The sequence below is a fragment of the Saccostrea cucullata genome, unplaced genomic scaffold, assembly GCF_032062105.1.
Source record: "Saccostrea cucullata isolate Sc308-1 unplaced genomic scaffold, CSIRO_AGI_Scuc_v1 ctg3857, whole genome shotgun sequence".
NCBI classification, from domain to species: Eukaryota; Metazoa; Mollusca; class Bivalvia; order Ostreida; family Ostreidae; genus Saccostrea; species Saccostrea cuccullata.
Genome location: NW_026931963.1, coordinates 557 through 27,613, shown reverse-complemented (window position 1 = coordinate 27,613; position 27,057 = coordinate 557). Strand labels below are relative to the sequence as shown.

Below are 27,057 nucleotides of genomic sequence, written 5' to 3'. Positions count from 1 at the left end.
AAGACACCCAATGTTCTTAGGATACCATTAGGCTACCTATTGCTAGTGATAAGAAAATTTACTACGTAACATTACTGAGTATAAAAGTTTAACTACTGAAATCTAATCCTTTTTAATCTTCACTTTTTTCATTTTTCTTTCAAGTTTGCCAGAATTTTATTATTACAAAAATTGCTAAAAGTTCTTTCAGGTTTAAGTAGCCACTCTGATTAACTTCACTTGACGAATAATATGTTGTTGTCATTGCTCCTAAAATTCTTCCTTCACTGAAGTTCATATTTTCGTGAGGATCAGTTGTAACTGATGTGGAGAGAGAAAGAGATCGGGATCGATATTTCATGTATTATCGGAAAACACTCGGGGTTTTTCGTTGAAAGAGGTGGTATTGAATTGTATTGAAAACAATTTTTGGCGGCTGTTGAAGGTTAAAGACTTAGATCTAAGTAGATAATGCATTTATTTTATGAAACTTTGTTTATAAATATATCACTGTTGTTTGTACAGATAAAATAGCTTTACATCAATTGTAAATCATGCATATTTAAGTAGTTCATTGTTGAGCATTACCTGACAATTAAGACCACGTGTTTTAAATAATACTTTACCAGCTGATTATTTTTGTGCAACTGTAACACCAAATCAGATTCGTTATGGACTTTTGTTTTCTAAATGCTTTTAATATACCTTGCCCTTGTAAAAACAAATTGAATTAAATGGCTATTTTGATGAGGTTATTTGTGAACCACATTATAAGCATATCACAGTTGACTGACAGCACATGCTCTACATTAACACATGTTAATCTCTAAAAGCTTGTGTAAAAACAGTACATAACGAACACACTGTATTAAACAATGGACATTATTTAGAAAAATGGGGGATTTAAAACCTTGACTGGGGGATTGAAATCCTGTATTACAATTTTGCGAGTGTATAACAAAGAATGTTTTGCTAGCCGGGAGGTGACATAACAGTCATATTCTCTTTAATTTACAAATGTATATGGTTGGAACTAAATTAATGGACTTACATTTTCAGAACTCTGGCTTCTATCATAAAAAGCCTTACAGCCATGAAGTATGTGTTAGTGTCGGGCGGGGTGATCAGTGGAATTGGTAAGGGGGTCATCGCCAGCAGTCTGGGTATGATCCTCAAGTCGGGTGGTATCAGGGTAACCTCCATCAAGATTGACCCCTACATCAACATAGACGCCGGAACATTCTCTCCTTATGAACATGGTTTGTTTTCCTCTTAATCAAATGATTATGTTACTTTAAAAATTAAACAAATATTACATGCATGATTTTAAAAATAGCAATAAGAAAACAATATATTGAACATAATTACTTGTCAAAAGTACTTCTTTATCATATGTCCATGCAAATCAATATATGAGTTCCCACATTAATAAGAGCAATATTGTGTAATTGTAATTACGGTAATTGGATATCACAGGCCTGTTTATTCTTATGATTTTGCTGTATTTTGTATGGATTTTTAGTCAAAAATATGTCTTAGTTTCGCTATTATGAAAATATGGGAATCGGAAAAACGTTCGTTTGGAATTCAGCAGCTAGTTTTTGTTATGATCTGACTTTAATTAGTTTCACGCTTTTTAATCGCTAAAAGAAAGAAAATACATAAGTGATGTCGGGTTGCCAAAAGGCTGTGGTATTATAAAATGACAAAGACCCTGTAATCAAAAATACTGAGAGACAACGATATGGGTAAACAGGTCTGGTATCAGTAATCATTATCAATGCCTTGTTTTTAACATACTAGGTGAAGTTTTTGTTCTGGATGATGGTGGCGAGGTTGACCTTGACCTCGGTAACTACGAGAGATTCCTTGACATTACTCTTCACCGTGACAACAACATCACCACAGGCAAAATTTACCAGCATGTTATAAATAGAGAGAGGAGGGGAGACTACCTAGGGAAAACTGTGCAAGGTAAATCTCTTGTCACTTGGAAGCATTAGTGTGTGCATTGAAAATAATAAGTGGGAGGCAGTTGCATGGTACATGTATATCTGTGAGTTGTTCATTGAATTTTTGTTCACTAAGCAACCTTATATTGAGATCCTTGCCAAAGTATCTTTTTCTCTTTAAAATATTAAAGAATCCTTTTGTCATTATGATCACTACTGAATATGTTTTATTTTGTAGTTGTCCCACACATTACTGATGCTGTCCAGGAGTGGGTAGAACGAGTTGCTAAAATACCAGTGGACGGGGATAATAAAACACCAGAAGTTTGTATCGTAGAGGTATGATAAACATCTTCCTCAATTGTTGACATTTTCTTATTTTTCTCTGTGAATGCTTACCTTGCTAGTGTAAACTTTACTTGGTTTTCAACCTACTTCCAAGAATTAGAAGTTAAATCTTTGTGTTTTCTATCTTCCTTTTTAATTTGTGATACTGAATACTTAACTTACTGCTGTAAATGACTTATTTCCAGCTGGGAGGGACTATAGGAGACATAGAGGGTATGCCGTTCATTGAAGCGTTCCGTCAGTTTTTCCATTTCCGGGTCAAGCGGGAGGATTATTGCTGTGTACATGTCAGTCTTGTTCCCCAGGTACAGTATACAGAATTAGTTAATATGGTCTTTATCTTCATCTGGAAATGGATGTATTGTATCTTCTTTATTAAATTTTAATTATAATCTAGCTGAATAAAGTAAAAATGGTTAAGTTTTGTTTCACAGTTATTTATGGAGATTGATTTGATTTCTTCAGCCAGGAACTACAGGAGAACAAAAAACCAAGCCAACCCAACAAAGTGTGAGAGAGCTGAGAGGTTTAGGTCTCTCTCCAGATTTAGTAAGTCAATATATGCAGTTCCATTACTTATAGATAAATAGTGGCTAGTTATACACTACAATGGTAATCACAATTGCAGATAAATATGGGTTAACGTTATCCTGATTCAATTGTTATATATCCTTGTGAAGTTCACAGCATCATCATATGTATATTTGAGAATAGCTCAAAAAAAGAATCTTATACTGAACATTTTGACACTGATAAGATATGATATAATTTGAGTTAAATGCTTATTCCAGTATTTGGTTTTTCTTGTGTTTTACTGTTAAGTATTTTTGCAGATTGTGTGCCGATGTCAGAGTCCTGTAGCAGAAAGTGTTAAATCTAAAATCTCCCTGTTTTGTCATGTGGAACCTCAACAGGTATGTAAACTGTGTATGATAAAGCTATATCACATGTTAAATAATTTAGAACCTCAATAGGTATGATAAAAATGGTGTGTCTCTTGTGAAAATATTCAAAACTGCAACAATTATGATAAAACTGTCACATGCATCCCTGACATTTTTCCTCTTAAATATTCATTAGTCAAAATCATCTTCATGACTTCAGAAGTTGAAGTTGAATTCAATTTTAAAGCTGTATTGGCATACATTAGTAAACTGCTTATTTTGAACCAGGAATTGTTTTTCCTCTGTTTTGCATCACAAATACTTGTTTTGTAGGTATTTTCAATACATGATGTGTCTTCTATATACCGAGTCCCCCTACTGCTCACAGAACAGGGTGTGTCTGAGTACCTCATGAAGCGGCTCCAACTCAAGTACCCCTCCCCACACAATAACCGCTGGATGTTACGGTGGAAAGACCTCGCCAAAAGGTTGAGGCCTTAGAGTTTTAAGCCCTATTAAAGATGAAAATTGAAGAATTTAACACTAACCCTGTATTTATTGATAAACTATGGTTTTGCTAATTTTCATTGGGATCTAACTTTGTGGTTCTGGAAAAAAATAATTTCAATGATATGTGTATTTGTGGACAGCTGAATGTCAGAGTATAGAATAATTTATAGATAAGAAAAAATGTTTAATTTCTTGATCATGTAATGTTGCTATCTGGCTCAACCTTAAACATTGAAAATTGGTGTTAAAAAAACTTTTTGAAACCACTGCAAAAGTCAAAATGCTGTTTAAAACATACAGCAAAAGAAATTTAAATGTACAGCTTTTTAACAGAGGATTTCATTAGTAATAATCCTTTAATTGTGAATTATATTGAATAATTCTTTCATTGTTTCAGACATGATCAACTGTTGAGGGAGGTAACCATTGCTTTAGTGGGTAAATACACCCAGTTAGAAGATGCCTATGCTTCTGTCATCAAGGCTCTACAACACAGCGCTCTGTGTGTCAGCCACAGACTTAACCTCAGGGTAACTAAACAGGCCTGGGGGCCATAGAGTGAGACTGAGATCAAAAGTGAGCTCGTCTAAGTTTTATGACACCCAGGCCAGCTCATTCAAGTTTTTTATTGACTTTGAGCTTTACAACAATCATACAAGTGTATTTATGAATTTTTTTATGACACCCAGGCCAGCTCATTCAAGTTTTTTATTGACTTTGAGCTTTACAACATTCATACTAGTGTATTTATTAATTGTACAGAGAATAACATAAGCATGTAGAGGTTTTTAACTTCTATATTTGATCTAATCTGACTTCTAAAGTCTTTAACCAAAAACCTGTAGGCTTTTGTAAGTTACATTCAAAGTAATTTGCTATAATAGATGATAAAACAGTTACATTTTTGTTTCAGTATATAGAAGCAGCAGACCTGGAGATGGACATGCTGAAACAAAATCCCTCCAAGTACCACGAAGCCTGGCATCAACTGGTGTCTGCAGAGTACGTATAATACTCAGCACTGCATGATTATGACAGGCTTAATGTAGAAGTGTTAATAAGCAATGTTAAATCATTTACTCTCTGTAAGACATTGAAAAACTGAAGACCTTTTGAAAACCCTAAAATATTAATGGTTTGCATACAATTTTTCCTTTAAAAATGTACTAAAGTGGGGAAAATAATTGTAAAAAATGAGGTAAAAACAGTGTGATTGTGAATGACTTACAGGTATTTTTCAAGGGGTATTTTCATTGTAATATATTTTTGTCCTTGACAGTGGTATACTTGTGCCAGGTGGATTTGGAATCAGAGGGACAGAGGGGAAAATACTGGCAGCCAACTGGGCAAGAACAAAAAATATACCCTTCTTGGGTATGAATAAATTTTAATAAATTATTAATTGAATAATAAAAAAAAAAAACATTCAAGGAAGAATGATCCTTCATTTTAATGGTACTTGTCAGTAAAAATGGAAGTTCTGTAAGAGATCTATATAACTCAGAACAAATTTTTTGTTCATATATTCTTTGCTAGAGTAGTCTCCCTTTGCAGAGGACATCCTTTTAATGTATTGACATATACAAGAAATATTTATATAGCACCGCATCAGATGATATATTTATATCTTGGTTGTTTTCAGGAGTGTGCCTTGGGTTGCAGTGTGCTGTGATTGAGTTTGCTCGTAATGCACTCGGCTGGGAGGGGGCTCATTCCACAGAACTGGATCCTGCCACTAAATACCCTGTGGTAATTAGTTTACACTTTACACTGATTTAAGGGAGGGACATCAAGCCCCCCCCAGACAAAATCAGTGCACTTATATCTTGCTTAAAATAAGATATTTATGCCCCTCTTCGAAGAAGGGAGGGCATATTGCTTTGCTGTTGTCTGTCGGTCGGTGTGTCGGTCCACTTAGTTTCCATTCATTTTCTTCACAACCATTGCACATACTGAAATGAAATGTAGTATGCAGATATATCAGATGAATATCTAGGCCAAGTTCTGTTTTGGGTACGATTGCGCCATTTTTGACAGAGTTATGCCCTTTGGACTTAGAAAAATTTCATTTATTTGCAGTTTCCGTTCATTTTCTTCGCAGAGGTAGAACATACTGAAATGAAATTTTGTATACAGAATTATAAGATAAATATCTGTAGGTCAGTTTTGTTTTGGGTACTATAGCGCCATTTTTGACAGAGTTATGCCCCTTGGACTTAGAAAAATTCCAATTATATGCAGTTTCCAGTCATTTTCTTCGCAGAGGCTGCACATACTGAAATGAAATTTAGTATATAGATTTATCAGAAAAATGTCTAGGTCAAGTTGTGTTTTTGGTAGGATCTCACCATTTTTGACAGAGTTATGCCCTTTTGGACTTTGAAAAATTTCAATTTGGGGGGGAGGGGGGGGGGGGCATAAGTGTTTTACAAACATCTTTTGTTCATGTCTGTCATTTGTCTTGTAGAGGTTAAACTTTGTACAGATATCGTACAAAATTTACATGCACCTTGAAGCATTGTTCTATAATACACATTCACAAAGCTTGTTACAATATTTACTTATTTCACGACTTTGTATTGAGATGTACACTCATAGATCATATTGTATTGAAAGACACTAGATTCTGTGACATTTTACACAATATATCATTACACATCAATCTTGTCGTATTAGTACATGTTAAGTATAACACTTTGTCTGCTTTGATTGAGGGTGGAGTTATTGGTCATTAAGATCATTTATACAACAGGTAATTGACATGCCAGAACACAATACAGGACAGATGGGCGGAACCATGAGACTAGGAAAACGCAAGACTCTCTTCAATGCCAAGACCTGTATAACAAGTAGGAGTTTCATCATTAAATTATGTTAATTTAACAGTGATTTGAAAAGGAAAGATTATAGGTAGCATTTTAAGGATATTTTCATATTTTGATAAGTTAAAAAAAAATGTTTTAAGCTTGACATTCTTTGTAATCTTCAAAGCATTTTATTATATAAAAATTAGATACATGCATTTACTTGTTGCAGAAAAGTTGTATGGAAATAAAGAATATGTTGAAGAGAGACATAGACACAGATATGAGGTAAATATGTCATTATCATTGTGAAGACTTCATTTACGGATGTGACCGTTGGAAGGGAATGCTCATTCCTCCAATGCACCTAATCCCACCTCTGATGTTTTAGAGGCCCAGAAAAGATAATGTGTTGCTACAACATATGATAATAACCTTTTCCATTATTTTAATTCAGGTAAACCCTAAGTACATACAGACCTTTGAAGATGCTGGGATGAAGTTTGTTGGTCGCAGTGTGGATGGAGAGAGAATGGAAATTATGGAATTAGATGGTAACATTGTTTTCACATTCTTACTTTCTTACCTGCTTTCAGGTGTTTTACTTGAAATATATGTAAAATTGTTAAATATTGTTATAAATTCGTAAATTTGATATATGTAAAATATGTTTGTATTTAATCCTTTGACAAGTCAATGATGCAGTACATGTATTAAAAACATCTGTTGTAATTTACCAGTATATCATTTTGTTCCCCATATAGTAATGTGCTACATACACTTACTGTAAGTTATGAGCTTTATTGTGAGTTACCTCCCATATACAGGTCACCAGTACTTTGTTGGGGTCCAGTATCACCCTGAGTATATTTCCCGCCCCATGAAGCCCTCTCCCCCATACCTTGGCCTCCTGCTTGCTGCCACGGGAAAGATGCAGGCGTACCGAACACGAGGGTACAGACTGTCCCCCCACTTATCCTACAGTGAGGGAAACGACTCGGAGGACGAGGAAATATCAGAAATTGTCAAGAATCTCAGTACAGAGGATGCATTCGAAGTCTCAGCCAATCAAACGAGCACCAGTGAACAATCTTAGTCATGTGTGTCAATAGCCATATCACGATAGTTTCCAAGTAATAATTTACATTCCCTTCATTGTCCTGGCATTATTTATGCTGATGAGCCTATATCATGTTGTTATTAGGTTCTAAAAGAGTTTTTTTTATAATTTTATAATGTAAATCACCATAAGACATGTTTGAATTATACTCACTTCATTGAAGGGTAAATAGAATGTGATTAAAGCAGAATGCAGCTGTTATGTGAAAACTTTTAGGCACACTGTTTATGTGCAAGAATTTTCATATCAAATCAAAGAGGTGAAATTATAAAGTCTGCATACTAAATATATGAAAGGTCTGAAAAAATATAGATAGAACAACCTGAGCTGCCCCTAATGGTTTTCTAAAGGCATTACTGTATATTGTCATAATTGGTGCACAAAGTGCTATTTTGTTTTGTTTTGTTCTGTTTTAATTAGGTGTAGCATGCTTAATATTATTAGTCTTGGAACACATTATTTAGTATTTATGTCATATACATGTACATGCATACTGACATATCACATTCGACTGGATCTGTTTTTCTACAGGAATAATATAGGAAATTGTAGGTTCAGATGATTTGGTATGAACACTGCACACGAGCTTTTGGCAAGTAATTTGTTGTACAGCGATTTATACCGTGAGCATTAGGTACAAACTTACTGTAATGTAGGTATATGTACATGTACTAGTTTTGAAATAAGCTTTTTGAAGTGCATTTATTTGGGCATTATTTTAAAGAGATTAAAAACATTTTTTTTGCACCATATATCAAAATTCTCATTTATAAATACTTAATATTCTCCAGAAATAAATTTTACATACATGTGGAATAAAAAAAATACTGTTTAAAATGAAAAAAAAAACATACAGTACAGTTCATATTCAAAATGCATTTAAATGTTTACGGGTAGTTAGACCTTTATGTCATATCAGGTTTTGTGCTTCATCATAATACTATCCAGGATTCTTCTGTATTGTCATATACATATAAATTTTTTGTTGGATTTATAGTGTGATGTACACCATTCATTTAAATGTTGTCATATACTTAATCTGACCGTCAATTTCAATTTCATATACCCGAGAAAATTATTATCAATAATTTCCTGAAAAGCACCATTTGGGAAATCAAATCACTGGCTTTTATATTTTCGTTTGCTTAAAATTCCATGCTAAAACTTTGGAAGAAAGTCCAATTGGTAAGTCATGATCAATCGATTTGACGTCTGCAAATCATTTTGTATTATCAAGTTAAATAAATTTACAGTAGTCTGCAAATGCACATTGTAATATTCTTAGGCATCTCCACAAGAATTGTTTCCCTAGGCCTCCTACAAATATTATACATGTATTCTTATGTGTTCTTTTGAAGTGTACCTTTGTTTTATAATGGTATTTATTTGATAAAAATGTGCATTTATGTTCATTTGTAAATATTAGGTACTAGGTTTAAAATATGCTGCACTTTTCAGAAGTCCTTGATGTTTGCAGATATTATTTTAATGTTTAAAAGAAAACACATTTTTATATTTTTTCTCTTCTGTTAAATGAGCTACTTAAAAGTAATGCCTTAACGTAAGGGTTTTAATTTAAGTGAAAAAATGAAGGGAGAAAAACTTCAACTTTAAAAAATTATGTCTCAATGAATTGTCATTATGTTAGTTGTTGAAAATAAAAAAGTAAAATAATTTATTCTTCCTCATCTGTGACAAATGTATGATGAGTCAGTTCTCTTGTAAGCAGGAGGATACAACTCAACTCTAGCCTGAGGAAACCAATTTTTGACTGTAAAATCTCTGAAGTAAGTTTAAGGTTTTAAGTTTGATGCATGGATAGTCTACACATCATATCAATAGCACATGGATCCTGACCGGACCTCAAGCTGAGGGTCAGATATTCAGATTGAAAGATGTAGGAATTATCACTATTCTCGAAAGACAGACAGATGTCTGAAACTTTTATTCAGAAGTAAACTTTACGTAGCACAGTTAAACTAAAAATAAGCAACAATAATCTGCTAGCCAAATTTATTTCATTATACAGATTTCATAAGCCACAAACTAGAATTACACATTGTAGGAAGTAATCCAAACATGTACAGACTAGATGAAGATATTATTTTTTGAAGACATTTAAACATAAGTATTCTAAATCAATTTTTTAAACATTTTGTCGTCTATTAACAAGTCTTGTTGCCTAGCATATGTCTGTAACTTGGAACATGCTTATATATACATGTATACATTAGTACCTAAAGCTAGACATACTTATATATCTCAGAACAAACTTGGGGATAATTTTTAACAAGATTGGATATACAGTACTTGTACACTGTATAATTGTCAACAAATAGATGGAATCTAAAATCAAAACACACAAGGGGACCTTTATAAAACATAAATATACATCTAAATGGATTCATATTACTGGTAATAAGATCACAAAGTAATACTGGATATGTTTCTCAATATGAAACATTTTAATAAGTTGTGAGAAAAAATGTTATGTACATGTATATCATCTTCATTAGTAAACACACAGATCTACTGATTTGGAAATGATTATGCATACAATGAAAACTAAGAAAGATGTTATAGTTCATGAATATTATATGTAAACATAAGCTATTTATCTGTAAAAGATTTTACTATACAGTAGTTTCCATACAACAGCTTACAAAGTCTTTCAACCTAAAAATCAAGGTGTCTACACTTGAACTGATTGACTGTTTAGTTTTATTAAGATATTCTAGAGGATTTTTTCATAACTCTTTTTTTTCATGACAAGGAGCACATGGTGGTGGGTGTGACTGGTAGAGAAAGGATGCTCACTCCTCCATGGCACCTAATCTCACCTCTGATCTTTTCAGAAGTCCATGTTTGGTCTCTTCCCAATTTGTTTTGTTTCTACGGATTTTAAGTTTGATAACTGTTTGTCTATATTTCATACATAGTGGGAAGGCAAAAGTTTCCAAACACTGATCTCCAGCCAGGAGCAGCTGCCAATATTTGACTTGTACAGGTGATAAAGCTTATAAAATGTATAGATGTGTACTAGAAGGGGCATAAATACAACAATCTTCACAAGAAACTCAAAACAGTTGTAAACATAAAATTGTAAAATTCAAGTAGATATGACCCTACTACCAACAATAAAATTACATATTATCATATTGTAAAACAAATAAATGTACAACAACATGCACTCATACATATATAAAATATGAGAATCTTATAACAATACCAATATAAACAAGAACATTAATACCTGATTGTTCAATGATTATTGATTGTTAAATTGTAGAATCTAAAAAATATAGCCCTAGAATAATACATAGCACTACTTTTTGGACGGGCCATTATGCTGTTGTTTGGAAGTCACCCGATAGTCATTCAATGTCTATAACTAATTAGCAAAAATGTCTCCCATGGGGATCCAGATGTTTTTGACCTGTACTGAGTGATACAGAAACTCCTCCCCCTGACCTTGTTCTGGGTCAGTCCAGTCCCGCACCAGGCCGTAATTCACCCATGTTCTCTTGACATTCTCAGCGGATGTGAACTCTACGAACTTTGACCCCTCCGCTGACCCAAAGTACCACAGTGACTGGACGTCCTGATGTTCTGTTAAGTACTTGGTCAAGTGGTCTCTGTCACCGGTCAGGATGTTGACCACACCTCCAGGTAGGTCTGATGTATCAAACACCTGTAGAGGAAATGTACATACAGGTTAATGTTGACTTTAACTACTGATACACAACTATAAAGAACACTCAGGTCGACTCTGTACATGTGAATAATTTACTTGTTCAAGGTAATTATAGTAAACCAACTATTAATTTTGACGTCTTTTCTTCATGATTCGTTAGTTCGAAATCAATAGATCTGTGATGATTAAACAATGAAACATTCTCTACAAAAACTAAGCAAAACGATTGGTTTAGGCAATTAATATTCCTATCAAAAGCTGGTCGCTGAACATGTGGATATAATTTTTACCGCCAAAAATGTTGGTTTACCTGATTTTTTTTTTTGAATAAGTGTATGGATTGAAATTATTCATTCTGTGTAAGAGTTTTCTACAACTAATAGTCAGAGAGACTCAGATGTTTCAAAATTACCTGATATAAATCTAATGCTGACAAGGGGTATTTTTGACTAGGAATGATCACCATGGTGTTGCCCCTGACAACAGCTGGTGCAAAAAGGGAGATAAATCCGAGTAGAGGAAACTCTTCAGGACAGGCTATTCCAATCACCCCCACCGGCTCATGGATCTTCACAGTGGCTCCATATAGAGTCGTTTCCTGTGAAGAAAAAGTAAAGGAAAATAAAACTTCTATAAAATAAGTAAAAGCATTTTCACTGAAACACAAATTAACATTGTTTTCATTGTTAAGCCAAACCATGAAATTCGGAAATCAATCAACTGCAAATTCTCTAAAGGATAAGAAAGGAATTATTAAGACATAAATTTCAACAAATACATATTTGTTATTATACATCTAAAAAAACATTGATATTTCAACAATACCATGAAATGTTATCCTCATGTAAATTAATTAAATCCAAGTAAATAAACAACCTACCTGCACTCCTCCCCCGTATTTATCACAGTAAGCTCCCCAGTGAAATAGACGCTGTACAGACAGATCCACCTCTGTCAGGCAGTCCTCTAACTTACGCCCCGTCATCTGCTGGATCCTCCCCGCTATTTCCTCTCGTCTGATCTCCAGGTTTTCTGCCATGTAGTACACTATCTGGGCCCGGTTGTGTGCTGCTCTCTTTCCCCAGCTAAATTAGAATAAACAGATCACAGAGGGTTAGGTTTGAGATTCTGATACAAAACATTGATTTCATTGAGAGTTTTTTACAATGTGATGTTATTTATCTTTATATTCATAAAGCCAGTCCATGCTGGAAAGTAAGAAATATATTCATATAAACATGTATGTCTGAAGTACATGTATGAAAGTTGCTCTGTTTATAGCAAGCAACATTTACTTGTTGTCAAATAGTTACTACAGCAAAACCTGGTTGCAACAATATTTGTGAGAAGTTAATATATTCTGTAAGTGTGTATTTAACTTTCAATTGGAATATTGACTGATTTTTAAGAAAAACTACTTGCCATGGATAGCTAAGTATCAAATTTTGTAGGTATTAAAAATTATTTCTCGCAAGAAATATCCAAAGTTCACAAAAATCATATCTCATTTATGTACATGTATTTCGTTTCTTGTACCAACATACCCAGGAGCAGCAGCATGAGCAACTTCCACTGCATTTCTGACATCCTTACGATTTCCCTCCCCCACGTGACCTATGACCTTTCCCTCTGGGTTTATCACAGGTCTTACATACGGGGCATCTGGTCTCTTCTGACCTCCACCGTAGTACATCTTAAATGTTCTGTCTATGCTGTGTAACAAAATTAATATCATAGTAAATGATTCATGTATATTCATAAACCTATATGTATTTACATAAACTTTTGAGACCTTCAATTTTTCTTTTTAAATGAAATCGTGAAAAGTTGCCTCTTTCAAATGTGATTTACCTTGGCATGGTCACTCCATTGACTTTGATTTGTTTGTTGTCAACATTCTCAAAAGTGGGTCTTTGTGGGAGTGTAGCCCTGAAGTTTTTCAAATCCATCTCCACTTTTCCTGGCCTTGGTCTATCTTCCCACGCAGGACGAACATACTCAAACAGTCCCTGTAGATTTTTTTAAATTTATTCATATAACTTTGAAAGCCATAACTCTTATCAATACAGTAATCATATCTATAAATCAACTGACAAAATTGAAAATTTTGTAAAAACACTGGTAAGCACTTAACTTGATCTTCAGTTTTGTTTGTTTAACTCATTTTTCATGAAGAAACTAAGATATAAAATGTTCATGTATGATATTCATTTTTATATCCGTTGACAAATCTGACAGAATGTTTGTGTAATGCTTCAAACTTCTAGTGTAATTTCCCCGCTCCCTAAACAAATCTTAAATACAGTTTCTCTGACCTCCTTTCCACCATCACGACCAAATCCACTCTGCTTGTATCCACCAAACCCGGCCGCTGCATCAAACATGTTGTGGCAGTTAATCCACACAGTGCCCGCCTTAATACCCAGGGCCACCTCCAGGGCCAAGGGCACATTCTCTGTCCACACACTCCCACCCAGGCCATAGATAGTGTTGTTAGAGATGGACAGGGCCTCCTTGGCAGTTCTGAAAGGCAGGACCACAAGGACAGGGCCAAATATCTGTTAATGGAGTGAGAGGACTATTGCATTGCATCATTTCATGAAGAATTACATAACGAATATTTCACTTGATTAACCTATATTATTATACTAGCTGAGTGTCTTTTTGCGTTATTCACAGTACCATTAAAATCTTAAGCAATGCAACTACTGAATAAAATCAATAAAGCTTTTTGCTGCTTTAATGGTGAAAGGGGGAGAAAGCAAGCCTCACCTCTTCTGCTACGACTCTGGACACTGTCTGTACATTTGTTATCATTGTGGGAGGGTAGAAACAGCCTCCACTGGGAACACTGTCCTTTATCTGGAACACCTGGAAATGAGAGGTCAAACTTTAGCAGATGACAGACAGCATTACCTATCTAAATGAAGATAATTTCATTTAAATTGATCATAGCAAGTCAGAAAAGGATTCATCAGAATATGTATAAAATGTAGTGATCAAGACAGAATAGACATTCTGTATCTTAGTTTAGCCTTGAATATCATTTAAAGTTTATTCTTTAGTTAAGTTTTCCTAGTCACATGCTGACACATCATAAATTTTTAAGATCCATCCCTTTGTTTTACCTCTGCCCCCTCCTTTCTGGCCTCCTCCACATATTCCTCTATGGTCTTCCTCTGACTTTCGTCCACTATGGCCCCCATGTCCACAGCTTTATCCAGACTGTTCCCAACACGGAAGTGGGTCAGCCTCTCTTTCAGTTTATTCACCATTTTTTCATAAACTGATTCCTGGACCAAAAGCTTTGAACCTGCACTGCAGACCTAAACATATAAATGGGGACTAATGATGATATGAATTTAATGTACATGAAGTACATGAAGATGCACATGTACCTCGTTTTCATAATTCATGTATGTGTACTGCTGTAAAGATAGAAACCTATTAATGAAAGTAATTTACATAATAAATGTTAAATTTGACCTTCAAGTATTTTCACATAAATTGTCTGTTTTGACAAACTTCTCACCTGTCCTTGGTTAAACCAGATGGCATCCACCACTCCCTCCACAGCACTGTCTAAATCCGCCGTCTCAAACACCACCACTGGCGACTTCCCTCCCAGCTCCAACGACAATTTCTTACCACTTCCTGCCGTTAGGCGACGCAGAGTCTGTCCAACCTACGGGAAAAGTTAATTTCAAAAATAGGAACCAAATTTAGTCATAAATAGTTGATAATAAATTTGAAATATCTTTAAATTTTAATATCACTTCTCTTAAAAAGCAGTAGAGATAATGAACAGTTATACCTCTAAGGATAAATGTACTGAACAATTGATCAATGCAGCTCATAAACATGTAATACCCAAGTTTTACATAAACTAAATTTTACACTATCATGTTCTCAAAGATACATTTTACATAACTACGTTAAACTACTAACCCCAGTTGACCCAGTAAAGGCCACTTTATCCACAGAGGGATGGTCAGCTAACATACTGCCCATAGCACCACTACCAGTAACAACATTGAACACACCGTGTGGAAGTCCCGCCTCCGCACAAACTTCAGCCAATAGGAGAGCAGAGAGGCGGGTATAGGTAGCAGGCTTCAGTACCACTGTGTTACCCATGGCAAGGGCTGGAGCTATCTTCCACGTCAGTAACATTAATGGGAAGTTCCATGGCACAATGGCACCAATTACACCTACAGTGTTATAGCATATTAAATATACACACATTGGATCACACATAGGGAAAAAAGTTAAACATTCCAATCCATGAACATAACATCAAGCAAACATGCTTCCTTAATTGTTACTCATTTTGAGTCATGATCAAAGTAAGTACTTAAGTTGCAACCAGTCAACAGGGGATACTTTCTCCTCCTAGGCATCTGATCTCACCTCTAGAATTTCCAAGGGTCCATTTATATGACTTTATGTATGTATTGTTATGAACTTTTTGAGATTGATCACTGTGCGCTATCTATACTTTTTACATTGCAATAACTGGTGCATATAGTCAGTAAAGACAAGTAAACTAGATTCTCCTGCTCTTCCTCTATAAGGAGCAACCTTACATGTAATTTGTATATGCATAACTTTCTCTCATCTGTCTCCAAAAAATCATAGATGTTTTTTTGCTAGAATTCCAGTGATAAGAGAGAAGAATATAGAGACAGAGGTCAAACTTAAGAACAATGGCTAGGGACACTGACCTGACAAACTCCTTACCGACAGATTTCCACCCTCTCATTTCTGTGTCCATCAGCTGGGCCCAGCCAGCGTGATGGTAGAAATGTCTGACCACAATAGGTATATCAGCATCCCTGGTCTCTCGGATAGTTTTACCATTGTCCATCGCCTCAAGGACACTGAATAAACGCATGTGTTTCTGGATGTGTCTGGCAATGCTGAAATTGACATAAAATATACATTAGTGACTATGAATTTAAGCATCTAAAGTAAATGCTTTCAAATCTGCTTACCTTTGGAAGGAAATCAATAACTGTGAAATCACTAATTTTTGTGTGAGGTTAATTTTTGTTGTCTTGGGGGTATGGAGAGATCGATCCACAAATTTATGACCACCACAAAATGTAGAATTTCATACGCATAACTACTAAACATTTTCAAACCACGAAATCAAATTCCCACAAACCAATCTTTTCCCTCAAACCTCAAAAATTTGACCCTTGAAAACACTGTGACTTTACTATCCTTTATACCTGTATAGGTGTCTTGCTCTGACATGGGGCGAGGTATTGCTCCAGCTTTGGTAAGCTTTCTCAGCACCCTTGACAGCCAGCTCTACGTCTGGCTTCTCTGCTTGAGTGGTCCATGCCAACTCTTCACCTGTTATAAAAGTCATTTGATTTTCAGTGAATGATAAAGGTATTAATAACATTTTTTTTTCTTGCCTTTTCTTGTACTAACCTGTTGCAGGGTTCTTTGTTAAATACTTCTTTCTGCCATCTGGTTTCACCCATTTCCCATCAATAAAAAGTCCAAAGTCTTTATTATGGTCATCTAACCAAGCCTGTTAAATGTATATTCTGATAATTCAGTAATCCAAGGCACATGAAAAGAAAAGATTCTGAATAATGTGCAAATTTAAGGCAGGTACCATCTTTTTTTTTTATAACTTCTTAAAATAAAACTTATACAAAAGAGAGAGATATAAACATAACTTTTCTTTGTCTTTATTACGGGTACTACTAAACAGAGTACGCTAGAGTACGATAGAGAACTTTAGATTACGCTAGAAAAATTGTGTTATTTAATGCAATAAAATTGTTTATTTATGTATGTACAACTTCATAACATTATTATCAACTTATATTGCAATATTTGTTTCAAATATTTGTTTTTAGCGATATTTTGACAAGAAAATAACATTCATGATTCAAATGATAAACCACTGTAACCTAGCTGAAATCAAAAATGGGAAATAACTCCTAAAATAAGGAAAACATGCAAATTTTATTTCAAATATATAATATATCCAACATGTTCAGTATGTTAAACTGAGGTAGAAAAACATACAAAAAGCAGTTTAAAGCTATATATGCCGTATTAGTGTTTTATTTTAAAAGTAATAAATATATGTGGTGTCTCATCAAGTTATATAAGTTATATACTTTCTGCAAATAAGACAATTCCACTCCATCACTTTTAAAAGTTATGAAATATTATTTGGTAAAAATTATTTTCTCTCCGTGTCGGATAAAAAACCGCCTCTTATTGAAATATTCATGATCACGAGGTCTCGCATGTTCACAGCAAACAATGGTCCAATTTCGTGAATGAACCGAAAAGCATGATGGTCTACTACGTTTTTACAACAAACACGTGAGTTTAGGATTGTCAATACATGAGTGCACCTCAGAGTTGGTTGCTTTTTGTACCGAGGAATAATCACGTGCAATTGTCTTTTCAATGGACATTTTCGGTTGGGCGAAATTCTACAGCTGTCAGCGACTATGGATAAAAAAGTCTGGAAACCTTCTTGTGCCAAAATGAAATAACTAATACAAACAAATGATATAATTTGATCAATCAAAATAGTTATTAGATACATTCGATTCTGCATTTCTTAATGGTTCAAAACAAAAAAAAAAGTATTCCACAGAATATCATGTATAAATCTGCACAATATACCAAATGCCAAAACCAGAATATTACTAAATAATATAATTATATTCTTTACATATGAACCACAGTATTTCTGACCCGACCCCTTGAAAATAATATAAAAAATCTTGCAAGTAGGTTATCAGCATTGGCTCGGGCTAATTCGAAATTGAAATTTGGAGTTTGGCAGTAAATTGTAGTGAATGAATAAAAGAACTATATGCGGTATATTGCATATATTTGCCCCCACAAAAGTGAAATTTTGAAAACTTCCTGAAGTGTACTGAATTCTATAAATTGTATGAGAAATATAAATTAACAGAAAATATTATAGTGTCAAAGCAGTGTATTCACAATTTTTGTTTTTATGACGTCACAAACTAGTCCGATTTTATATCCTTTTTCAGAAAGAGGACAAAATGGAAAAAATTTCAACAATTTTAGCTTTAAAATTTATAGAGCGCAAGTTTGTTCAGGAACAATATTGATATATTTCATTGATATTATCATTCTACACATTATATCAAAATATTGATCCTGAACACACATGCGCTCGGTGACTTTTACTCAAAATATCGACGAAATATGTACATTTTTCTGTAAAATTCATAAAAAACTGAAATTTACGTCATGTTTGTGACGTCATTACGTACATATGGCGTCATTACTTATGAAAATATTCAGTGCTTTGAAGTCGGCATATACTCCCCTGTTTAAGAACTTAATTAAATATATCTCAATCAAAGTTTAATTTGGGGGGGCAAATATTGGTTATTATCGAATAAAGTTCTTTAGTAGTGAAAGATATTGGAACCTATTTTACTTGTCAGATTTCTTCGAGCTAGTTGATTTTTATTCTAACTGTTCTATCCCCCCACCCACTTAAAAAAAAAACCGATGCTACCTACTTGAATTAATTTTTCTTAATGGTGTTCATCGAAATGCTTGGTTGTGCCCTCAAACTGGAATCGTTTTTAGAGGCCTGGAATTCCTTGCCCAATTTTATTTTATTAGCCCAACTATATTTCTAAGAAGGCAAGATGTATGGTATGTAAATTTCATCTACATATGTTATGTAGTTCATATTAAACAACATGTGTTTGTGAAACACCGATGCCCCCGTATGGCAACATAGCGAAGGAAGAGCTATCTCAAATGCAGATCAAATATGTTGGTACCAAAGTAAGGCCTTTTCACAAGAAATAATGCGGAATATAAAACGCTAGCTACACCTGTTCCAGGGTTATGACCAAGGTTTACATTTTATAATATGGGACAAACTCCGTTTCAAGGTCAAAGGGTCAAGGTTGTTGGGTTCTAAAGAAAGGCTTTGTCTCAAAGATTACGTATGGGAAGTATGAAAGCGCTGTCCCTTACCGTTCAAAAGTTATGGTCAAGGTTAAAGTTTGTAAAAAGGAAGTCTAACTCCAAGGTCAAGGTCAAAGGGTCAAGATTCTTGATCTCCAATGAAAGGTCTTGTCACAAGAATTACACATGTGAAATATGAAAGCTCTAGCCCCTACTGTTCAAAAGTTATGGTCAAGGTTAAAGTTTGTAGAAAGTAAGTCAAACTCCAAGGTCAAGGTCATAGGATCAAGATTCTTGATATCAAATGAAAGGTCTTTTCACAAGGAATACACCTGTGAAATAGGAAAGCCATAGTCACACCCAGTAAAAAGTTATAGGCAAGGTTAAAGTTTTATGCGGACAAACCGAGAGACAGACAGAGAGACAGACAGACGGACGGACACGACAAAAACTATATGCCTCCGAAACTTCGTTTACGGGGGCATAAAAACCAAAAGGGATAATTGACGATATCCCATTCATAAACATAGCAGTTTAAATTACTTTCCATACATTGTACTTGACATAAAATATTTTTTGCGCATAATGCGCTCCGTACTGAAGATCCGTAAATGTTCACCCAACCGAAAATGTCCACTAGCAGTACAGCACGGGGAAACTCTAAACAAACGGACCTGTACAATGGAGTGGGGAAAACTTTAATTTTCATCATTGTTAATCATTTCTATGCAAATATGAGCATGGGATTAGTAGATAATAATGTACATAATGCATCAAGTCTTTCTGAGAGCGATCTAAAAAACTAGCCTTTTTGAAAAACACATGTAATATTTTGTAGTAACCCATAAATGCATTAAATGCAACTCATTGAGCTGATTGGTCTATTTGTGTCCCTCACTGAACAGACGTCACAAAAAATATTTTCCTCGACCTGATGATTCTCGCGATGCTTTTCCCGCGCACATGCGCAGATCCAGGATAAATGTCAGTCCTTTATAAATATGCATGAGAATATCGTGTTCTTTTCCTGACCAGTACTTTGTTAATACCGAATAAAATTTCGTCGAATTTGCAAGAATGCTTCATTTTTGGTAGCTTATCATACTCCAGAAATTTTTGTTCGGTTTCAGCTGTGCAAAAATACTGTTTAACACGGCATACATATCTTCAATCATGTAAATTGCATTAAATTATAAAATATTACAAGCGTACTCTAAAGTACTCTATCGTACTACTGTACTCTATTTAGTAGGGCCACTTTATTACCCACAAGTATTTCTTTTAACTGCCTGATCGCATTTCAAAAACTAATGTATTAAAATGATAACTTTTATGTGGCATCAGAAGGTCATTGGTGAATTCTGACCGACTGCATAAAATCGAGGTTGGCATTTACAGCTGTAAATGTAATGTTGTTTATACAAAATTAGCAGTCTGAAACCTTTAACGTTTCTTTACTTGGCAGGTTTCCCATTTCGAAGATAAAACATTTCCTAACATTGTACATGGTAGGCATATATAAACGTCGCTGTTTCATGACAATGTGTTATTATGATAAAATCAGAGAATGCAATGAAATTTCGTCATATTGGCATTATCCTGTTATTAGCATCGCGATGCTAATAATTTTTGACGTTATTTTACGTAACGTCAGAAGCGTTAAATGAGTTAATATTTTAACATTGAATGATTTTAAATTGTTGGAAGTAAAATTTAGAGGAAAAAATAATTTAAATACCACCAAACTAATTCGCACCGCGATGCTAATAACAGGAGTATATATAGAGAGACGACGTTTCTAATTATCAAGATTATAAGCTCCACAAAGGGAAGTATTCCCGGGAAAAGGGTTTCTTTGGGGGATACCATAAAAAAAACTGGGGCTTGGCTTTTTTGGGGGGATCACTCTTAAAATGACACGTTTTAATGAACAAAATACCTCCAAACTAATTAGCATCGCGATGCCAATAACAGGAGTATATATAGAGAGACGAGGGACATTTAAATGCCTGAAAACTAATTCGCACCGCGATGCTAATAACAGGAGTATATATAGAGAGACGACGTTTCCAACTATCAAGATTAAAAGCTCCACAAAGGGAAGTATTCCCGGGAAAAGGGTTTCTTTGGGGGATACCATCAGAAAAAAATGGGGCTTGGCTTTTTTGGGGGGATCACTCTTAAAATGACACGTTTTAATGAACAAAATACCTCCAAAGTAATTAGCATCGCGATGCCAATAACAGGAGTATATATAGAGAGACGAGGGACATTTAAATGCCTGAAAACTAATTCGCATCGCGATGCTAATAACAGGAGTATATATAGAGAGACGGCGTTTCCAAATATCAAGTATATAAGCTCCACAAAGTGAAGTATTCCCGGGAAAAGGGTTTCTTTGGGGGATACCATACAAAAAATGGGGCTTGGCTTTTTTTGGGGGATCACTTTTAAAATGACACGTTTTACTGCTTAAAATACCTCCAAACTAATTAGCATCGCGATGCCAATAACAGGAGTATATACAGAGAGACGAGGGACATTTAAATACCCGAATTCGCACCGCGATGCTAATAACAGGAGTATATATAGAGAGACGACGTTTCTAAATATCAAGATTATAAGCTCCACAAAGGGAAGTATTCCCGGGAAAAGGGTTTCTTTGGGGGATACCATCAGAAAAAAATGGGGCTTGGCTTTTTTGGGGGAATCACTCTTAAAATGACGCGTTTTAATGAACAAAATACCTCCAAACTAATTAGCATCGCGATGCCAATAACAGGAGTATATATAGAGAGACGAGGGACATTTAAATACCCGAAAACTAATTCGCACCGCGATGCTAATAACAGGAGTATATATAGAGAGACGATGTTTCCAAATATCAATATTATAAGCTCCACAAAGGGAAGTATTCCCGGGAAAAGGGTTTCTTTGGGGGATACCATCAGAAAAAATGGGGCTTGGTTTTTTTGGGGGGATCACTTTTAAAATGACACATTTTACTGCTTAAAATACCTCCAAACTAATTAGCATCGCGATGCCAATAACAGGAGTATATATAGAGAGACGAGTGACATTTTAAATACCGCAAAACTAATTCGCATCGCGATGCTAATAACAGGAGTATATATAGAGAGACGGCGTTTCCAAATATCAAGATTATAAGCTCCACAAAGGGAAGTATTCCCGGGAAAAGGGTTTCTTTGGGGGATACCATCAGAAAAAAATGGGGCTTGGCTTTTTTGGGGGGATCACTCTTAAAATGACACGTTTTAATGAATAAAATACCTCCAAACTAATTAGCATCGCGATGCCAATAACAGGAGTATATATAGACAGACGAAGAACATTTTAATACCCCAAAACTAATTCGCATCGCGATGCTAATAACAGGAGTATATATAGAGACAACGTTTCCAAGTATCAAGATCATAAGCCTCACAAAGAGAGAGATTACAACATATTTTTTTGGTTTCACAATGCATTCAGTTTTCTTAAAAGTGTAGTAGACGATCGTGTTGAGCGACTCTTCAATGTTCTACCTCTACAGAAGCGTGCGGGATTTCTTTTCACTGTCACGCAACGTACAAACAAAGGACTTTTACTTCCTAACCTGTTCTGGAATACGTTGTACATTGAAATCCGTGCAGAAATAAAATATCCGATATGAAAATTTTAAATATGTTACTTTATGAATGAAATTCATCAGAAAAAGAATAAATGAGAGTACTAAAATGTATTATGCATTTACATGTAATCGCAATGGATAGCATTTATTCCGTATATCAAGACATTAAATATATATTGAATTTTGAAAGTTTTGTTTTTGAAGACCTTTGAATTTATTCCGTTATCAATTATCTCAACTTATTTCTACATAACGGAATAAAGTACATATAATGAATTTTGATACTTTTGTTTATGAAGACATTTATTCCGTTAAATGTTTATCTCAACTTATTTATAACGGAATAAAGTGCATATATTGATATTTGATAGTTTGTTTATGAAGACTTTTATTCCGTTAAATGTTTATCTCAACTTATTTATAACGGAACAAAGTGCATATATTGAATTTTGATAGTTTGTTTATGAAGACATTTATTCCGTAATATATTTATGTCAACTTATTTTTAACGGAATAAAGTGCATATATTGAATTTTGCAGTATAGTTTTGCATGTTTTGTTTATGAAGACATTTATTCCGTTAATACATTTATCTCAACTTTTTTTTATAACGGAATAAAGTTCATATATTAAATTTTGATAGTTTTGTTTATGAAGACATTTATTCCGTTATATATTTATCTCAACTCATTTATAACAAAATAAAGTACATATATATTGAATTTTTTAGTTATATAATTTATAGTTTTGTTTATGAAGACATTTATTCCGAATTATCAAAAATGCATTATTTTTTATACCGTACTTGAGAATAAGGTTATTTCTAAAAATATCACGGAAGTAACCAATTTCCCATGCAGAATTGTCTTTCGTTCCTCTTTCAGACATGACTTATGTATAAGCCGATGACAGAGAGTGGGAATTAACGGAATAAGCATAAAATCCATAAATATTGTTGTTTAAAGACTAAATTTTTAATTCTAAGCTCGCAAAATTATAATTTTATTTACGTCAACAACGTCAACAACGTCAAAAATTATTCGCATCGCGATGCTAATAACAGGATAATGCCGTCATATTTTACTGAAGACGGTGCATATATTTTTCAACCTTATTTTCCTGATCTCATGTCTTTCACATGCTCTTTCTCAAGTTCCTGCAGAACTGAGTACAACAAGTCTAGACCATGTTGGCTTCGAATATCAACTTTTGCATTTGTCATTTGTAAACAAATGATTAACACAAACCTTCACAACGTTGTCTGCTTCTGGAGCAGGTCCATAACTCATCGTTTTAAATATTTCTTTGACAGAATTTGGGTTGCTCTTGGACTTCGCTGCAGTTTCAGCCATCATGTTGCATGACTTGCTCATCGTTTTATGAAAATGCCAGAGGTTTTCGAATGTATGTCAGGGATTTCGGTACATTTTTAGACTTTACCATATATGCAAATAGTGACGTCATAACATGGCAGCCACCACAGTCTAGCAATTTCGGATCACTTGTGGTAAGTTTTGGGTGTTTCACAAGGAAACTACCCGCTATACAGACTTTATTTAAGAATCATTACAATATTTAACGTATACTTTGAAAATATGAAAACCAGAAAACAAATTCCTTTGTTGATTTCTTGCTATAGCCCCTGTATTTAACATGAGCTTTTCCTTCTCCAACATGCCTTAGGCCTAAGCCATATTCTATTTCAAGCCAAGTTCAAAACATTTGGCGAAAAAAAAAATAGAGCATTTAGATACTGGTGTTTTACTTGCATTCAACGTATGCCGACTTCATTGTCATTTTATTGATCTAAATGATATTTTTAATATTGATAACAAACGCTATTTTTATATTGTTCATGCACAGACTTGTCACGTTCATGTGAATGATAAACATGGTGCAAATGCCATGATTTCATTTTATTTTTGTTTTTTATGACGCTTTTTCTGTTCTGATGCTTTATTTTGCAATAATTAGTTTAGATAATTTCAGAAATTTAAATTATTAATTGTCAAAAATTAATATATATGCTTTTGGTGTGCTTTCACTTTGTCTAGTTTCAGTCATCATACAAAAGTTAAGTACACTACATATCATATGCACACAGTTTTTCTTTCCGATGAAACATTGACATACATCAAAAAAATATTTTACTGAATCATCCATCCAGATTTGCACATTTTATTTTTCAAGAATAAGAGACTAATAGCTGGGATATACATGCACTCTCAAGTTTGAAATTTCAAAAAATGCTTGTAATTTGGTATAATATTTTCTCTTGGTTAATTAAAGGACTTGTTTGAAAGTTCAAATATTTATGTTTCCCATGATCTAAGAATTGAAATTAGTGATACAGAATTTTCATTTACGTCTATTTACTCAGCTGTTATATGAAGAGATTGATATAAGAATGCTTCTTGCATATATATTCATGCAAGTATTTATGCATATTACCCCATAAAACACTTAATTTTTGGATTATAATGACTATGTTAAAAAAAAAAAAAACTTCAGATATTGGTATATAATCAGAAGCATCGGGAACAGTGAAAATTCAACCTAAAATATGTTTTTCTCATGTAATTATCCTGTATGAAGGTTGAAGAAAAATGGTGCTGATCTTTTTTGAAAAATTGGTCATCAACCTCAAACCCCTCATCTCTTCATATTAATTACAAACCTAGCTGTTATGAATACATTTATATTACACTGTATTTCCAATAGCACAGCAAACATATGTTCAAGGGAAAAAAGTGGGTGTGACTTGCATTAACAAGTTGCTTAAGGATATTTTTGTCAGAGCACTGCTCTGCCCATGAGACACATTTCAAAGCATTCATTGTGTGGGTTCATTAATTAAGTACACCTATATTCAATTTACCTAATGAAGTACACAAGGAAAGTTGAATTATTAAGAGGTGAGATAAAAAGTTTGAATACAAAAACTTTATTAGTAGCTTTCAGTAATATCATGATTATAACTTTTTTTTTTAATTTTGCCTGTGTTTTTATATTTGTGTATTTGATAACTCAGAGCTGCTGGTGTTATGAATATGATAATATTTGTCCAAGACTTTTTGGTGATATGTGACCCTGAACATCAGTGCTTCTGAATCACCAAGCTTTTGTTTCAGAGAGAGCAGATCAGAATGATAAGATAGATGTGTTATAGATATAATTAAAAGCAGATTCTCTTGAATAATTGACAAGTTAGTTATATGTTATCAAGATTGATCTCCATCATCGTGATCATATATTTAGAGTTATTTGTGGGCAACAGCATTATAAATATAAACATACAGTGGGTTCTTTAAGTTCATAGACCTAGGTCACTTTTGGAGGAAAGTCTTCAATGAGTTCATGCAGGCAATGATTATGATAATAACTTAATTATTTTCATTCTAAACAAGTCCAGGAACCCTGCATCATCTTCTATCACATATGTTTTGATGACTAAGATCATCCCACACCCATCAAATTCAGAACAGAAGAGAGATAAAAAAAATCACTCTGCATCATGCAGGCATATTTCTTGTTTCATTATTCAAGAAAAGTTCCATCTATCTGTTGATTGTTAACGAACAAGATAAAGGATATATTTTTCATTCAGTATTAGCTAGGAGTATTTCTTGATATTTTTTTCTCTGCTGTGGAACTTTGTGTGATATTTCACATTGTGGAAATGATAGAAAGTATCAATAAGTGTGCCAGTTAGGACATTGTTACATGTAAAGTGTGCTTCTATTTTTCCTGGAATTCATGGTTCTGAAGCAGGTGCATCTTGACTTGGTGTCTGTGTAGTGCTGAGAAAAACGACAGAATGTTTGTGATATGATAACTGTGTGATGAGTGTTGTAGCAATTAAGAACGACTGTTACTGCAGCGATGAACTGGTTACCATGCCAACTTATCCAGCATTGTCCTGTGACAACTAGTGTGTGGTCATCTTGTGATAAAGTATGATCAAAGTTTACCTGTAATTTAGTGTAATTAATTATAGTGTACATTATTCTTTATATATAGGTTCATCTCTTCATATTTTTCTATTGAGTGATTTATTACAGGTATGCATATATCTAAATTATGCATTGAGAGATATGGAAATTTAAACTTCTATAAAACTAAAAAAAAAAAATTTAGTTATAATATACAATGAGACCATTTTCTAAATTGAAAATTAAAATGACTAAA

At 34.0% G+C, this 27,057-nt stretch overlaps 2 protein-coding genes across 3 annotated transcripts; one reads left to right on the top strand and one right to left on the bottom strand.

Moving 5' to 3' along the window:
- Nucleotides 1–358: 358 nt before the first annotated feature.
- On the top strand, nt 359–8,982 carry LOC134234119 (CTP synthase 1-like). Of its 2 annotated transcripts, none has more exons than XM_062716179.1 (16): nt 359–424; nt 1,039–1,238; nt 1,783–1,953; nt 2,170–2,270; nt 2,465–2,584; nt 2,745–2,828; nt 3,113–3,193; nt 3,497–3,651; nt 4,071–4,203; nt 4,587–4,675; nt 4,953–5,047; nt 5,316–5,422; nt 6,426–6,522; nt 6,710–6,765; nt 6,935–7,031; nt 7,305–8,982. In XM_062716179.1, exons 2-16 carry the CDS (start codon nt 1,073–1,075, stop codon nt 7,571–7,573), a joined length of 1,821 nt encoding a protein of 606 aa, XP_062572163.1. In that variant the 5' UTR covers nt 359–424; nt 1,039–1,072; the 3' UTR covers nt 7,574–8,982. The 2 variants fall into 2 exon arrangements, with proteins under 2 accessions (XP_062572163.1, XP_062572164.1); XM_062716180.1 differs by having other exon boundaries at nt 386–443.
- Nucleotides 8,983–9,596: 614 nt separating this feature from the next.
- LOC134234118 (aldehyde dehydrogenase family 16 member A1-like) lies at nt 9,597–24,221 on the bottom strand. Its single transcript, XM_062716178.1, has 14 exons — nt 24,117–24,221; nt 16,734–16,836; nt 16,526–16,652; nt 16,032–16,210; nt 15,240–15,502; nt 14,824–14,976; nt 14,420–14,617; nt 14,064–14,162; nt 13,607–13,849; nt 13,143–13,300; nt 12,836–13,003; nt 12,172–12,376; nt 11,704–11,889; nt 9,597–11,288 (listed from the first exon to the last, which is right to left on the bottom strand). Exons 1-14 carry the CDS (start codon nt 24,219–24,221, stop codon nt 10,989–10,991), a joined length of 2,487 nt encoding a protein of 828 aa, XP_062572162.1. The 3' UTR covers nt 9,597–10,988.
- Between the last annotated feature and the right edge of the window lie 2,836 nt (nt 24,222–27,057).

Coding starts and splice junctions, on each gene's coding strand:
- LOC134234119 (XM_062716179.1), top strand. CDS start 1,073: ATGAAGTATGTGTTAGTGTCGGGCGGGGTGATCAGTGGAATTGGTAAG. Junction 2,829..3,112: donor TAGGTCTCTCTCCAGATTTA/GTAAGTCAATAT, acceptor GTATTTTTGCAG/ATTGTGTGCCGATGTCAGAG. Junction 5,423..6,425: donor CTGCCACTAAATACCCTGTG/GTAATTAGTTTA, acceptor TTTATACAACAG/GTAATTGACATGCCAGAACA.
- LOC134234118 (XM_062716178.1), bottom strand. CDS start 24,221: ATGGCTGAAACTGCAGCGAAGTCCAAGAGCAACCCAAATTCTGTCAAA. Junction 14,163..14,419: donor CCAGAAAGGAGGGGGCAGAG/GTAAAACAAAGG, acceptor TCTCATTTCCAG/GTGTTCCAGATAAAGGACAG. Junction 11,289..11,703: donor CAGCATTAGATTTATATCAG/GTAATTTTGAAA, acceptor TTTCCTCTACAG/GTGTTTGATACATCAGACCT.